Source organism: Python bivittatus, unplaced genomic scaffold (genome assembly GCF_059951505.1).
Source record: "Python bivittatus isolate LINGU-HERP-01145 unplaced genomic scaffold, Pbiv_v1 ctg000080_np1212, whole genome shotgun sequence".
In the NCBI taxonomy this organism is placed as follows: Eukaryota; Metazoa; Chordata; class Lepidosauria; order Squamata; family Pythonidae; genus Python; species Python bivittatus.
In genome coordinates, this window is record NW_028277035.1 from 6,006,696 (window position 1) to 6,022,306 (window position 15,611).

Here is a 15,611-nt window from a genome sequence, read left to right on the forward strand (position 1 = left end):
TGAGAAAGGCATGAACTCCACCTACCAAACCCATGAAGAATGAGTTGGCAAAGGTCTTCATCCACAATAAAAGAGCTGGGTTGCACAACAAATCCCACATGCCCCATTACAAACAGTTGGCTACCTCCCTCCTGGAGCACAGAGACGAACTTTTAACAAATACCATTAGCAGCTGGATCTCATTGAATAACAGAGGCATTAGTAGTCCAGCAAGTCAGCCTGGCTTGAAAAATCCTGTTTGTAAAGTACACTCCATTTCTGCCCAGGAGCCACAGATGTGCACTAGTGTCAGGTTTTCCTAAAGAGTCACAGAGCTGTCAAGTAAACCCTGAAACAGCTGCCACTGCCAGCAGCAACCCAAAAGACCAGGAGCAGAAACCCAATGCCAATGAAACAGTGTCTGCTTTGAAACAAACCAACGGTCCTTGTGAACAAGGGATGCATGCCCAAGGAGGTTTCCAGGTTTGAATGCTCCCACAGCTCCTAACAGTTATCTACCACCACCACCATCCAGTGTAAATAGAGCATTGAAGATGTGTTCAACCCAGAAGAAAGGAAGGAAGGAGAAAGAAGTGGCATGCAGATTCCCCTGACAAACAATAGGTCCAGAACACTCTCACTGAAGCCTTTTAGACTTCTACTCAAGCATCATCCCACAGTCCTTCTCAAGGTACCTCCAATGGCAATGAACAGCTGATACCAGCTGAGAACCAAGGTGGTGTAGTGGTTAAGATGCTGGACTAGAAGCAGTGAGATGCAAGTTCTAGTCCACCATCAGCCACAGAAGCACACTGGTTGATTTTGGGACAGACACTCTCTCCCAGCCCAACCTACCTCTCAAGGTTACTGCTGTGGGGAAAAACAAGATGCCACCTTGACCTCCTGAATGAAGAATATATATATTTAACAAATAAATAAATACCTGAATTCATAGGCTCAAAGAAAGTGGAGAAAAACCTGTAATGTGGCCCTATAAGCAGAAAGCAGGTACAAGCTTCACAGGTAATTGTTTGATTAAGTACCATCAAGTTGGAGTAAAATAATAATAATAATAACAATACAGTAATAACAGCAGCAGCAGCAGCAGCAGCATCAGCATACAAAGCCAGAATTAAGAAGACAGCAACAGACAGCAAATGCCACCTCTGCAAAGAAGCTGAGGAAACAGTGGGCCACCCAGTTAGCTGCTGCAAGAAGATTGCACAGACTGACTACAAACAACAGCATGACAAAGTAGCAACAAGGGTGCCTCGGAATATCTGAAAGAGATACATTTGCCTGCAAGCAAGAACTGCTGGGACCACAAAACAGACAAAGTAATAGAAAACGAAGAAGCTAAAGTGCTTGGGGACTTTAAAATTCAAACAGACAAGCACCTGCCACACAACACCCCAGACTTAACAATTGTTGGTAAGAAAGACAAAAAAGTCTGGATAGTGGACATTGCAGTACCTGGAGACAGCAGAACAGAAAAGAAAGAACTGGAGACAATCACAAAATACAAAGACCTGCAAATAGAAATAGAACGACTGTGGGAGAAGAAAGCAAAGATAGTACCAATAATAATAGGCGCCTTGGATGCAATCCCAAAACATCTGGAGTACCACTTGAAGGCCATCAGCATTGACAAAATCACCATCAGTCAATTGCAAAAGGCAGCTTTACTTGGAACAGCTTATATCCTGCGATGATACCTTTAACACCATCAAACAACATCTGCTAGGTCCTTCGGAAGGACTCAATAGGTGGACAAAAATGTCAAATCCAATCTAAACGTTTGGCTGACTGTGCGACCAGCAACAATAATAATATAAAGAAGTAGATGGCAGGCTTTTATTTAGAGAGGCTGAGGTGGAATGCTGTCTAACACTTTCTATTACAGGCTCCGATGTCTTGGTTGAAGAAACATAAAAGAGAGATGAGGAATGGATGTTCAGCTGTTCACACCTGTAACTGTCAGTTTAAAATCTGTTCTTACAGGTTTAAAAGAAATGGGTGTCTTTAAGAAAACTGGAGCAGAGCACTACTACACAAATTCAGGAAACAAGTTTTTCACGTTGTTTCTGATAGTACTTCAATTCTGTAAATATTTTTTTGCTTCAGAAACGACTACTCAAATGCAAAGAACTAAATGCGCAGGCATTGCATGAAAGGTATTTGTTCATATGCTCTTTTTTTTCTGCTCTGCCCTCTTAAACAGCCATAGATACAGACATAATGCTGGCTTGCTATAAAATAAATTGGGAAACAACCCCAGAAAACAAGCTTTCTTCTCCCCAGGGTAAATTGCCATTCATTCATCACTGAAAAGTATGACTCTTATCCCTGAGTTTACATTTCACATTTAAAGACCAATATGTGTTGCTAACCAACATAAGCCAAATGGTGTCTGGTCAGAAAAAGATCATTTATACATCTCAACTGTCTGAACAGGGAAGCCACCATAAAACGTGCAATATTTCGAATATGGCATTTTGAATATGTTATCTAGTTTTGGTCACAGTAGAGTCAAGAAGTTTGTACTTTTCAAAAAAAGATGGATAAAATGGCAAACAATTTGAGAATTTTAGAAAACTTGGCATATAGTTTAGGGAAAAAAAGTTTAAGGGGATATATGGGATTCCTCAAATATAGAGATGGTAAAACAAAAGTGGCAACCCCCTCCCCCCCATTACTAGTTACATGAAATTTTGTTACAAATTAGGAAAAAAATGCCTTCTATTATATATCTGGTTTCGACATACACTTCTTAGAATAATAGTGAAGGTACAGAACTAGGCTCTAAACTAAGTTGAGCAACTCTTATGATATTACCAACTAACTATATCACTAGCAAGCAGTACGTAGAGTATGATTAATTCCACCTCTCCTTACCTCCTAGAAGCAAGGACTAGCAGTACCAAGTATTACCAGTCTTTAAAAAGAAAACTGCACAAGGGACTCTCTCCTTTTTTTGCCATTTAAGTAGTGGATTGTACTAAAATCATAATGGTGGGACTAAATAAAACTCAGTCTAGAATGCCTTATGCTACATCTAACCAAGTTCTTTCTGTTCTCTACCCCTCCATCCATAGTGTAAAACAACAGTGATGCCATGAAGATTCTTCCCTTCAAGCTGTTAAAATGTTTGCTGAACTACTAATATTGTTACTTTTTCTACAATGCAAAATGAACAACTCTTCTGTGCTACATAACAAATTAAGACACCCCATCGACAATTCAAAAATTATGCTGCAATGTAATTTTTCTCAAATGCAGTAATAAACTGTCTATGGGTACTGTGTCACCATAAAGTTATACTAGAAGGCTGACTGGAAAAGGCAAAAATTAAATTTAAAATGATTGGATTTTCTTACCGGTATAACTGAAAATCCTCTTCTGTGAAGATGTCATGGATTTTATCATTAAAGTATCTGGAAGGAAAAGAAATAAGTGAACATATGAAACCAATTCGCAGACAAGTCAAATTAAATCTTTGTACCAACCAATTGCTTTCAAGATTCTTACAACTAAAGTGTCTACTCAGATCACATTTTTAATATTCAATTATTTTTAAAGTTTCAGAACACTACTTATTAAGACTAGTACACAAGATCAATTCTAGTGAATACAAAATTACTATGGAAAACTGACAGCTAGCTTAAAAAATGATTCTAAAATGAACCAGGGTCTACTTCTATATCCAAAGCCCCCAAAACAGTTATCACATATTCTTTTCTAAATGCAGAGAAACTGCTAAAAACAGAGTAACTTGTGTCTTTATACATCTCTAACACATTCTGAAAGCCAAAAGAACAAAGATCAGCCATTCTAAGGTGAACGTATTAAAATGCAATTCTACATTTACCTGTACATATTAACAAAATGCTTCCCCAAAGAAAGGGCTCCAGAGTGTAAATCTAGAATTGAAGCCTGGAATAGGAATAAATAAATAAATAAAGTCAGTACATAAATAGAGACAATAGAAAATATTGAAGGCACGTTGCTTTCTTTAAAAAGGGGATAGATTAGTCTGTTTGGAAGTTATATTCCTATTCTACAATATCTCAGAACTTAAAATTGTGTTGATTGTAAATATTTCCCAGGAATCAAGGAAAATCAAACTTACCCTGGGTTACTTCCCCAAGAATTCATTGCCTATGCATGTCAAGATTTGATATCATAATTCACCTACAATGGTTACCTAGTACAAATACAGCTGACCTTTACCACTATTTCTGGAGGGGGAAAAGTTAATGAACTTTCAAGTAGAGTGGATTTGATTTAAATTGTGATCTAAACCATGATAGAAATTACTAGTAAGGAACAAGTTAATGATTTAAATCACAATTTATTCAATAACTAGAAATATTTTATAATAATCATTTCTAGCAAAAGTGCATTCTTGTTGTTTAATGTAATCTGAATACATATTCTTCAGTACTCAGACATGTGGATGTTACTTTCAGAAGCAACATACCATATAAAGTAATTTTTTGTTCAATGAAATTATGATCTTACTTCATGCAAGATGAAATTAGGAGTTGAAGTAGCTCTATTCAATTTAATATTGTGGATTTTTAGAGGGTATTTTTGCTATGATGTGCTAGGACCAACATCAGCTTTAAAATTGTAGCTCAATTCAACTAGTCACAAACAGGGGTCTCTTTTAGTACTTGGTGCCATGATTAGGTTCTGTTCAATAAATAGAAAGTATACTTCAGGACCAGAAACTTGTTCTCCAGGACCTCAGAATTGCAGGAATGTGTTCTTCTCATTATCCAATCACTTTCTATGCCTTTCCTTTATCCTGTGTATTTATAACCAGACTCTTCCTCCTTGCTCAAATCTACTTCATTAACTTATCTCTCAACATCATATTAGCAAATAAAATAAAGTTAGAAGTTACATTCATAGTTATATTTTTGAGCTACTGAATGTTTTTCCTTTACAAAATAATTGAAACTTTTAAAACTCTAGTAGCATTTTAAAACTCCCATTTACATGTAAAAATCCATGTTTAATATTTTTTTAAAAATCGCTGATTTTTTTTCTCCCCTGCTTTCAAGTATAAGAACTTCCAAGATTTTTATCCTGACTTGTAACCATCACAGCCCAACATACTTTCACATCCTCATGCAATTTGAACCAGTTTCCATTTCAACATCAAGCAGCAATTTAAAAAGCTTTTGCAGTGCCACAAAATAACAACCACCACCACCACCACCACAATGGACATTGTAAATAGTAAATATAAACTGGGATAGGAGAGAAACAACTTTTGGGCATGAAAAATACAAGATACCATTTATTAAAAAGGTAGGGATGATTTCTTTTAGTTAGTTTTCCTGGAGAGAAGTCAAGTATCAAGACTTTGGCAAAGAGAAACCAAACCCAAAACTAATCAAAAGATGCTGGATACTTTTCAAGACCATACTATACTCCTTGGAAATATAATCTACAGGATAGCAGAAGAAGCTATATACCGAAGGTGTCTCAGTTTCTAATGAAGATTTCTGCATTGTCACTGCTGCTTGAAATTTTTTTTAGAAAGAGACCATTCAGGCTTCCAGTGATCCAGAATGGAGCTTCATGTCTTGCAAGATACAGTTTTCCTACTGTATGAAATTGGCACTGATTTGTATCTAGTTCCTTTGGGGGCAGTCAAACCAAAGCCTGCATGCAGCTCTAAAGATATCTTTTTGAGGTCCCCTGAGTCCCTCCAAGACTTAGCCAACTGAAGTGGTTCTAGATTATTGTGCAAATAGCATGTATCTCTCCACTTCTATCTGGGTAAAATGAACATGCAAACTAAATTCTACAGCAGGAATGGGCAACTTGTCCACTCCCCCCCGCCCCCAAAAAAACTTTTTACTGAATTGTGATTTTGTATGTGACACATGGGAAGTGATTGTATGAATTATAATTAGGTAGGTTTGAATTTTTTCCTGGCCTCAGTTTTTTTCAGAATAAGCCCCCAGACAGAAAAAGATATACCTGTTTTAGAGCAGTCCTCTAAAGTGGTCCCATGTTGCAATAAAGAGCAGTACATTAGTATCTTGCAGAAGAGATCCAGAAATAATCAGACTTAAGAATACATCACCTAAAAAAATTGCTTGTCACTAGATTTGTATTTAAGCCACATTTATATATGAACTAAAATGCAAACAAAGGGTTTTTTTTAAAATTCCTATTCTTTTTTTACTAAGGTAAGGCCATTATATGTTTTTTTTATTCAGGAGCCAGTTTTTCATATTCTCCATAAAACACCTCATTTAATATTTTGAATTAACATTAGGAGCAACAACAGTACTATTCTCTTTCATGACCATGATCAGATTGTATAGGCATCTGTTCAGGTAATAGCCAAGGCTAGCTATGCTGGCAAAGTAACCAGTCATTAAGACGAAGCTTTTAGTTTCTACAAAAACATGTTGAGTGACTCACTGTACAAAGGGCACTAATAGAAACAAAATGTCAGAAAAGACATTCATTCCAATTCTTCATCTCTTAGCGGTGAGAATCTGCTCACCAACATAAATAAAAAATGGTGAAAGGATCTGCATGAAAGGCACACATTCTTGTTGTACAGCTGAATATTATGGTCCTTAATCTGCAGTAATGGCAAAGGAGTTTCTAAGTGATACAGATCACAAATGCACACAAAGTTGTCATAAATAACCCATACTACCAATTTTAAAGCATCAAACAACCACCCTTCATCAGCTCCACTCAGTTTGGTTGGACTATGATGCCAGGAATAAAAGCTTATTTCTGATAACACAGGATTATAGAAATATCCACTTGGGCAAGTAGGACTAACTCTCATGTTCCTGCAACCGCTGGGTGAGATCATCCGCCACCATGGGATGAGGTATCATCAGTATGCTGATTACACAATTATACATCGCCATCCCAGGTGAAGTAAGTGATGCTGTGACTGCCCTTTCTCAGTGTCTGGAGGCTGTAAGGGTCTGGATGGGGAACAATAGGCTTCGGCTGAACCCTGGTAAGACGGAGTGGCTGTGGGTTATTGGCTCCTCTGTATCCGGGACTTTGTAATCTTTGGTGCTCGATGGGGTGGCACTACCCCAGACAGACTCACTGCGTAATCTGGGGGTCCTCCTAGACTCATGGCTCCTGCTTGAAGAGTAGGTGGCAGCCGTGGCTGGGAGGGCTTTTGCACAGCTTCAGGTTGTGCATCAGTTATGCCCTTTCCTGGATCGGGATGCCCTTCGAACAGTCACTCATGCCCTTGTTATCTCCCAGATAGACTACTGCAATGCGCTCTACATGGGGCTACCCTTGAAGACTATCTGGAAGCTACAGCTGGTCCAGAATGCGGCTGTGTGGGCTATTTTTGGAGCCCCAAGAAAGGCCCATGTAACACCGTTGCTCCGCGAGCTGCACTGGGTACCAGTTTGCTTCCGGGTCCAATTCAAGGTGTTGGTTATCACCTTTAAAGCCCTACATGGCATGGGACCAGGTTACCTAAGGGACCGCCTCTCCCCTATGTCTTCAACCCGTCCCACCCGATCACACAGAGGGGGCATGCTTTGGACCCCCTCAGTAAAAGAATTCCATCTAGCGGGGTCCAGAAGGCGGGCCTTCTCTGCAGTAGCCCCCGCTCTTTGGAACATTCTGCCCCCGGAGGTGCGACTGGCCCCCTCACTCCTGGCCTTCCGAAGGGCCTTGAAGACCTGGTTCTGCCACATGGCCTGGGGTGGGGAGAGAATACTTCAAGCAGGGGGATGGCTAGTCCCGTAGTGGCCAGCTCTCCGCAGCCTGATTTTCCATCTGCTTGGATCTTCCTTTCTTTAGTATTGTTTTAAATTTTGGATGTTTTATGTGTTTTAGATGTATTTACAGTTTTAATGTTTTTTGTAAGTCGCCCAGAGTCCCCTGTTGTGGGGGAAATGGGCGGCGGAGAAATCCAATTAAATAAATAAACTATGAGAGGCTAGTAAAATATTTATGAGAGGGTTGTTCATCTCTCTTGCATCAAACAGAAGGAAAGTCATGCAAAAGCAGAAATATTCTTACTGAATGATCTGAAACAACTGGAAATAAGTCATATATTAAATTCAACTTAGGATTTAGAGAAAAAGATAAAAGCAATACTGAATCAACTTGATTTATTGGAAGTAAATAAAACTTATAAAAAGTTGAATCTTACCAGACAGAAATACAGTGGGGCAAAAAAGTATTTAGTCAGCCACCAATTGTGCAAGTTCTCCCACTTAAAAAGATGAGAGAGGCCTGTAATTTTCATCATAGGTATACCTCAACTATGAGAGACAAAATGGGGGGGAAAATCCAGAAAATCACATTGTCTGATTTTTAAAGAACTTATTTGCAAATCATGGTGGAAAATAAGTATTTGGTCAATATCAAAAGTTCATCTCAATACTTTGTTATATATCCTTTGTTGGCAATGACAGAGGTCAAACGTTTTCTGTAAGTCTTCACAAGGTTTTCACACACTGTTGCTGGTATTTTGGCTCATTCCTCCATGCAGATCTCCTCTAGAGCAGTGATGTTTTGGGGCTGTCGCTGGGCAACACGGACTTTCAACTCCCTCCAAAGGTTTTCCATAGGGTTGAGATCTAGAGACTGGCTAGGCCACTCCAGGACCTTGAAATGCTTCTTACGAAGCCATTCCTTCGTTGCCCGGGCGGTGTGTTTGGAATCATTGTCATCCTGAAAGACCCAGCCACGGTTCATCTTCAATGCCCTTGCTGATGGAAGGAGGTGTTCACTCAAAATCTCACGATACATGGCCCCATTCATTCTTTCCTTTACACGGATCAGTCGTCCTGGTCCCTTTGCAGAAAAACAGCCCCAAAGCATGATGTTTCCACCCCCATGCTTCACAGTAGGTATGGTGTTCTTTGGATGCAACTCAGCATTCTTTCTCCTCCAAACACGAGTTGAGTTTAGACCAAAACGTTCTACTTTGGTTTCATCTGACCATATGACATTCTCCCAATCCTCTTCTGGATCATCCAAATGCTCTCTAGCAAACTTCAGACAGGCCCGGACATGTACTGGCTTAAGCAGGGGGACACGTCTGGCACTGCAGGATTTGAGTCCCTGGCGGCGTAGTGTGTTACTGATGGTAGCCTTTGTTACTTTGGTCCCAGCTCTCTGCAGGTCATTCACTAGGTCCCCCCGTGTGGTTCTGGGATTTTTGCTCACCGTTCTTGTGATCATTTTGACCCCACGGGGTGAGATCTTGCGTGGAGCCCCAGATCAAGGGAGATTATCAGTGGTCTTATATGTCTTCCATTTTCTAATTATTGTTCCCACAGTTGATTTCTTCACACCAAGCTGCTTGCCTAGTGCAGATTCAGTCTTCCCAGCCTGGTGCAGGTCTACAATTTTGTTTCTGGTGTCCTTCCACAGCTCTTTGGTCTTGGCCATAGTGGAGTTTGAAGTGTGACTGTTTGAGGTTGTGGACAGGTGTCTTTTATACTGATAACAAGGTCAAACAGGTGCCATTACTACAGGTAACGAGTGGAGGACAGAGGAGCCTCTTAAAGAAGTAGTTACAGGTCTGTGAGAGCCAGACATCTTGCTTGTTTGTAGGTGACCAAATACTTATTTTCCACCATGATTTGCAAATAAATTCTTTAAAAATCAGACAATGTGATTTTCTGGATTTTTTCCCCCATTTTGTCTCTCATAGTTGAGGTATACCTATGATGAAAATTACAGGCCTCTCTCATCTTTTTAAGTGGGAGAACTTGCACAATTGGTGGCTGACTAAATACTTTTTTGCCCCACTGTACTTTAAAAAGGGAACAGACCAAACACATTGTTAGCTTATCAATTACAGAAAGAATGAAATAAAAGAAAGATAACTTCTATTTGGGATGGAACCAAATACGTCTAGACAACAAAATACATTACTCAGCAATTCAACGATTATTTTTTGGAATTGTACAGCAAATAGCAATCCGATCCAGCAAAAGTGGAAGAATATTTGAATGGAATATTATTTTAAAAATTACTAACCAACAAAAAGAAGCTCTTAATCTGTAACAGAAGACAAAACTAAAGAAGCAATTAAAAAGTTAAATATGAATAAAACTCCAAGGCTCGATAGTATTTCAACAATATATTAGAAGATTTTTCAAGAAATTCTGACTAAAACTTCAACTCAAGGAATAAACAAGATGCAGTATGTGAAGAATTCCCCTCATCATGGAAATAGGTTTTTATTTCCTTGATTTAGAAAGAAGTAAAGGATTTGATTCATTCTGAATCATGTAGACCTATTTTGTACTAAATGTGGATAATAACTCTTCACAGCAATTCTTGCTAAGAGGATAAATGGTTTTTTAACTGAGATAATACATTCTGACCAGATGGGCTTTGCCCTGAAGAGATAGATGACAGATAATATCAGATATAGTTTAAAGGTGATTGATAAGATAAATTAGAAAGACCAAAGGTTGGTCATGATTTTCCTTGATGCTGAAAAAGCCATTGGCAATCTGGAATAGTCATGTTTTGTTTGCAATTCTTAAAAAAATAAAGAAAATTAGCTGTAGGCCAAACTTTTTACATGGATGCAAAATATTTATAAAGCACAAAAAGCTAAAATTATTGTGAATAGTCATATTTCACAGCAATGCACTATGTTGAAGGGAACAAAACATGGAGGTCCTCTCTGTCCTTCTTTATTTTTACTGGCATTAGAACCCTCGGCAATCCAAAAACACTACGGAAACAGAATCCTAGGAGGTAAAGTAGTTGTGCAACAACTTAAATTGAAATGATTTGCTGATGATATTGTACTAACAATTGCTCAACCCAGGATTTCTGATGATGTTGTACTTACAGTTCTCAACTAAAAGACTCCCTAGAATCAACAAGGAACATATAGAGCACTATGGTTTGGTATCAGGAAATCAGATTAACCAGAATGAGACACAAAGGATTATGTGGAATCTATCAGAAGAAAGGTTTAATATTACTGTTAAACCAATTAAATAACTGGGAATTTACTTAGCAAAATATAACAAAGACTTATTTAAGAATAATTACTCACAGATTTGGAAAAACATAATGTCAGATATTTTAATAGTAGAGAATGTTAAACTTGTCCTGGTTAGGAAGCATATTTGCAGTAAAAATGAATATGCTTCCTAACCAGGACAAGTTTAACATTCTCTAGTAACATATTCTTTAGAATATGAATTCTAAAGAATTTAACATATTCTTAACAAAAATGAATATTTTATTATTTATTGAATAATTAATATATATTATTTTTATTTATTGAAACTTTCAATTTCAAGTAATTCCAATGAGAATTGAAGAAAAGGTACTAAATGAGTATCAGAGACAAATAATCAATTTTATTTCATCAAATAAAAGACTGGGGATAAAATTTAAGATTTTGAAAGATGTGAAAGAATGAGATAGATTGGCAGTACGAAACCTTAAACTATATTATTACACCAGTTGTAATCCTAATCCCTTCCTTCAATATTAAATGTTCATTTTCTTGAAGGTAAATTACAAAAATTATGACCAGTGGAGAAATAACAATTCATATAGATAAAACAAAGATGAAATCTTTTTAGATTCTCTCCTTCGAATGGTCAGAAATGCCTCACTGGTTTCAAGATCTCCAAACAGGTAGTATAGTTCAAAAGGAATTACAAAAACAAGGCGAAATACCCAGAGACTTGACTGCATTTGAAAAACTTGTAACACAAAACTCAAAACATCTGTTTGGGCTTATTTATAAGTTGTTACTGAAATATGAACCTGAACCTGAGCAAGTTAAGGACTGTATTGCTGAAGCCCAAAATCAGTAACATTAGCTAGTTATTGATTAGAAGCAGACTAAGTTGTGGACTATGCATCAATGTCAAAATTAACTTTGTATTTAAAAATAATTCTGAATTTAACTTGAAAACTCTTTATGAACTATTATTCTGTACACATATCCAAATGTTAGGTTTCTTTTAATATAAGGTTCTAAAATACTAAATCTTCTCTGTTTTGTCTAACAAGGACAAATTTTCTAAATTTGACAAAAAAGTTAATACAATTTATTCTGATTGATGATTCTTATTTTTATTAATTATTGACCTGTGATTTGATTCCAGTAAGCTAAGATTACTTTATATGTAATAATAACCTTATGTTATTTTGAACATTTTTGCTCAATTTTATACTGTATTTATTATTCTTTTTTTCCTTCTTTTATCATGATTGTGCTAGTAATATGTTACAATTTAAACATACACACAAATACAATTCATTTATTGAAGAAAGCATCTAACAAAACCAGTCAAGTTCAATCATGTGATCATTAGCGCCTTTAAAATTCTGTGTTTCAAGACATTTTGCCTAATAGAAAATGAGCATGTTGGCATAACTAACTAATATATCCTAGTGGAAACATATTTGACAGACATTGGGCAATGTATAGTTCTAACAGAACAGAAAGGCAGACTGTAAGTGGGTCCTTCTCATTATACCCCATCAAAAGACCTTGCAGCTTTCAAACTACAGCAAGGATATATTGATTTCTTACTATGCTGTACATTTCCCAATAAAAAAGACACTAAGTATTTACTGTACAAATATTTATCTTGGTCCTTGATTATGTATTCCATCTCCCTTATATGTAGATTACATGTTTGGTCAACCTTCACAATCTATTAAAAATATTGATGAAAGTGAGGACTGGCACGTTAATTATCCACCCAAACTTCTTCAAACTAGCCATTTTTTTCTCAAGGTGTTACTTTTATCCTCTGAAACAATCAGAGAAAGCATACTAATGCAGATCTTTTTTCCTTCGATATCTGAGGCATTTTTCACTGCCTTTTTCTGAAAAATAAAAGAGAGAAGCTGGGCTAATGTTGTTGTTGTTATTTAGTCGTTAAGTCGTGTCCGACTCTTCGTGACCCCATGAACCATATTGCGCCAGGCGTTCCTGTCCTTCACTGCCTCCGAGTTTGCTCAGTTTATGCTCATTGCTTCAGTGATGCTATCTAACCATCTCATCCTCTGCCATCCTCTTCTCCTTTTGCCTTCAATCTTTCCCAGCATCAGGGTCTTTTCCAAAGAGTCCTCTCTTCGCATTAGGTGACCAAAGTATCTGAGCTTGAGCTTCATTATCGATCCTTTCAATGAGCAATCAGGGTTGATTTCCTTTAAGATTGACTGGTTTGACCTCCTAGCAGTCCAGGGGACTCTCAAGAGTCTTCTCCAGCACCACAGTTCAAAGGCATCAATTCTTCGGTGCTCAGCCTTCTTTATGGTCCAGCTCTCAAAGCCATACAGTATTAGCCATACTGGGCTAATAGCCAGTCGTTTTCTAGAAGACTACCGTGTATAGTGCTGAATCTAGGTCTCCTCATCAGTTCAATATTTGATTCATTATGCTGCATAGAAGCAAATATACCTTATAATCACAGAAAGGGAGAGAAAGATTTGGATGCAAAGAGTAACAAAGATCCCCTCAATGACACACTGATGCAGATATGATTTGATGAATATTCTTACTCTATACCTCATTTGCATTGCCTCGGGGGTTTTTTTCCCTTCTCCTCCCCAAATTCAGCTTTTGCAATCAGAAAGAATAACATTTCCATTAATGCCATACACATCATCATGGCAGACTGCAGATAATATGTGGCACAGATCGGATAACAAAATCTGGGTTTTGTCATTATTGGATCACAGACAGTTGTAATACCTATCAGTAACTAAATTGAACATTTTGCTAAATGAAGATCAGAGTGGACTCCCATTTCTGTCTGGCTGATACTTCTCCCCAAAAGACAGTGTAAAGCATAATCTGAAGAATCTTGCCTGAACACCAGAAGAATGTAAAAAAGTAACAGGACACTGCTCACCCCTCCATCCGATCCTCCCAGGGACAGTCCCCTCTCTGCTATTCTGTGGATAAAACAACAATCTCAAAAAATAGATTTTACCCCAGTTGTTTACAGATGCTTTTCAAATACATCTCGCCACCCTTGATATAGAAGGAACAGGAAAGGCAAGCCTGCTTGGATTCACAGCAGGTAAATCAGCATACAGGTGGCCCTCATTATCTGTGAGGTTCATTCTCAAGGGCCGTGGATAACAAAACTGCAGATGAAACCTTAAAATGCATACTTTATGCATGTGCAAAAGCTATCCAGAATTTTGCGCTCATGTAAAGAAAAAAAAGTCCAAACCACAGTTATGTAAAAATCTCTGCATGATCTGGACTCAGTTTAGCAATTACATAAATAAAAGACTGTAGATGATGAGGGCCACCTATGCCACACACAATACTCAGAGGCAAAGCATTTGCTATTAAAAATGGCAAAATCCAAACTCAACTCTTACCCAGTCATGTCCAGGCAGGATTACTGGGAAAAAGCCTCAGCTACTATTGTGTTTCTTGCTCCAAAGGTCAGGAACAAATTTCGAATTACAAGTGACCAAAGGATAGGAAAATGTAGTTCATTATCAATGAAATATTGTTGCATGGGAAAACAGGAGTCTATAAGCTGAACAGAGGAGCTCAACAATGCAGTGGAGGTATCTGATACAATGAAAAGAGAGCAGCGGAGGTACCTTCTGTGATGAAAAGAGCTGCCCAACTTTATTGCAAAAAATGAAAAAGCACCTAATTAAAGCTTTCAGTTCTTTCTGCGTTTACTGCCAAACACTAACACTATGGCTGGTCAAGGTGTACTTTTCCAGGCTTACTCAGGTAAAGTTTAGCAGCTGAAAACAAATGCTCCCTCCTTGCCTTATTAACACATGAATCCCTATTAGCTTTAACATACTATTCCCAGGTCTGTCAGAATTGGGGAAATGGGACTTAATAGTTATTAATCATGAACTTAAATCCATAAGTTCTGTGTGGGTTAGCATCTCATAAGTAACCTAGGTTTTTATCACACTTCTAGATTTCATATATAGGAATTAACAACAATTTAGGCTATCCAGGATATAGGGCTGGCAAGGGAGAAAGAAGCGCATGCGACTCATATTCGCAGAAGCTAAATTTTATGCTGGGTTGGTTAATCAACATCCCACAGGAATATCATATTCTGAAACAGGCATATAGTGCAGAGAATAAAACTGCATATACTTGAAACAAGTATTCATATTTATATACACAAATGCACATACTTATTAACAGACATCTGTCTCCATGGGACATGTGTGTCTATAATGAACGAACTACTCTAGATAGGCTCTCTGGATTTCAGGATCCAAATTCCAAAATATGATAATACACTGGAGAATGGACCACAAGATTTGGAAACCTGGTTTTAAATTATGGCCAGTCTCAAACTCATTTAGTATCACTGCCAGTGAACAAGTTAGTACAGTTAGAAAGGTGGTAAAATCTCATGTTTTAAAAAGGAAGCATTTGATCCTTTGGTTTTCCCAACCTTAATTCTGTACCTGTTAAATAGGAATAATAATGGCAACCTACCACACAAGGATGTTTGAATGTAAATACAATGCAGATCAAAAAGTACTTTTCATGTTAAAAGCTTTAAATCAGGGGAAGGGATCTAAGACTCACTAGATGCTATTGAACAACAATCCCCAGAATGTTTCAGCAGTGGTCTTCTTGACTAGGACTGGGAAAA

At 37.7% G+C, this 15,611-nt stretch overlaps 1 protein-coding gene across 3 annotated transcripts in view; it reads right to left on the reverse strand.

Annotated features, from left to right (window-relative positions):
- Positions 1–15,611, reverse strand: part of OGFOD3 (2-oxoglutarate and iron dependent oxygenase domain containing 3) — a 61,455-nt gene that overhangs the window by 35,712 nt on the left and 10,132 nt on the right. For all 3 annotated transcript variants that reach the window (XM_088133429.1, XM_025172563.2, XM_088133428.1), the window contains exons 4-6: positions 13,866–13,908; positions 3,848–3,912; positions 3,357–3,413 (exon numbers count right to left, since the gene is read on the reverse strand). In XM_088133429.1, the coding sequence (XP_087989555.1) occupies positions 3,357–3,413; positions 3,848–3,912; positions 13,866–13,908 (165 nt within the window). The remainder of the gene's footprint in view (positions 1–3,356; positions 3,414–3,847; positions 3,913–13,865; positions 13,909–15,611) is intronic.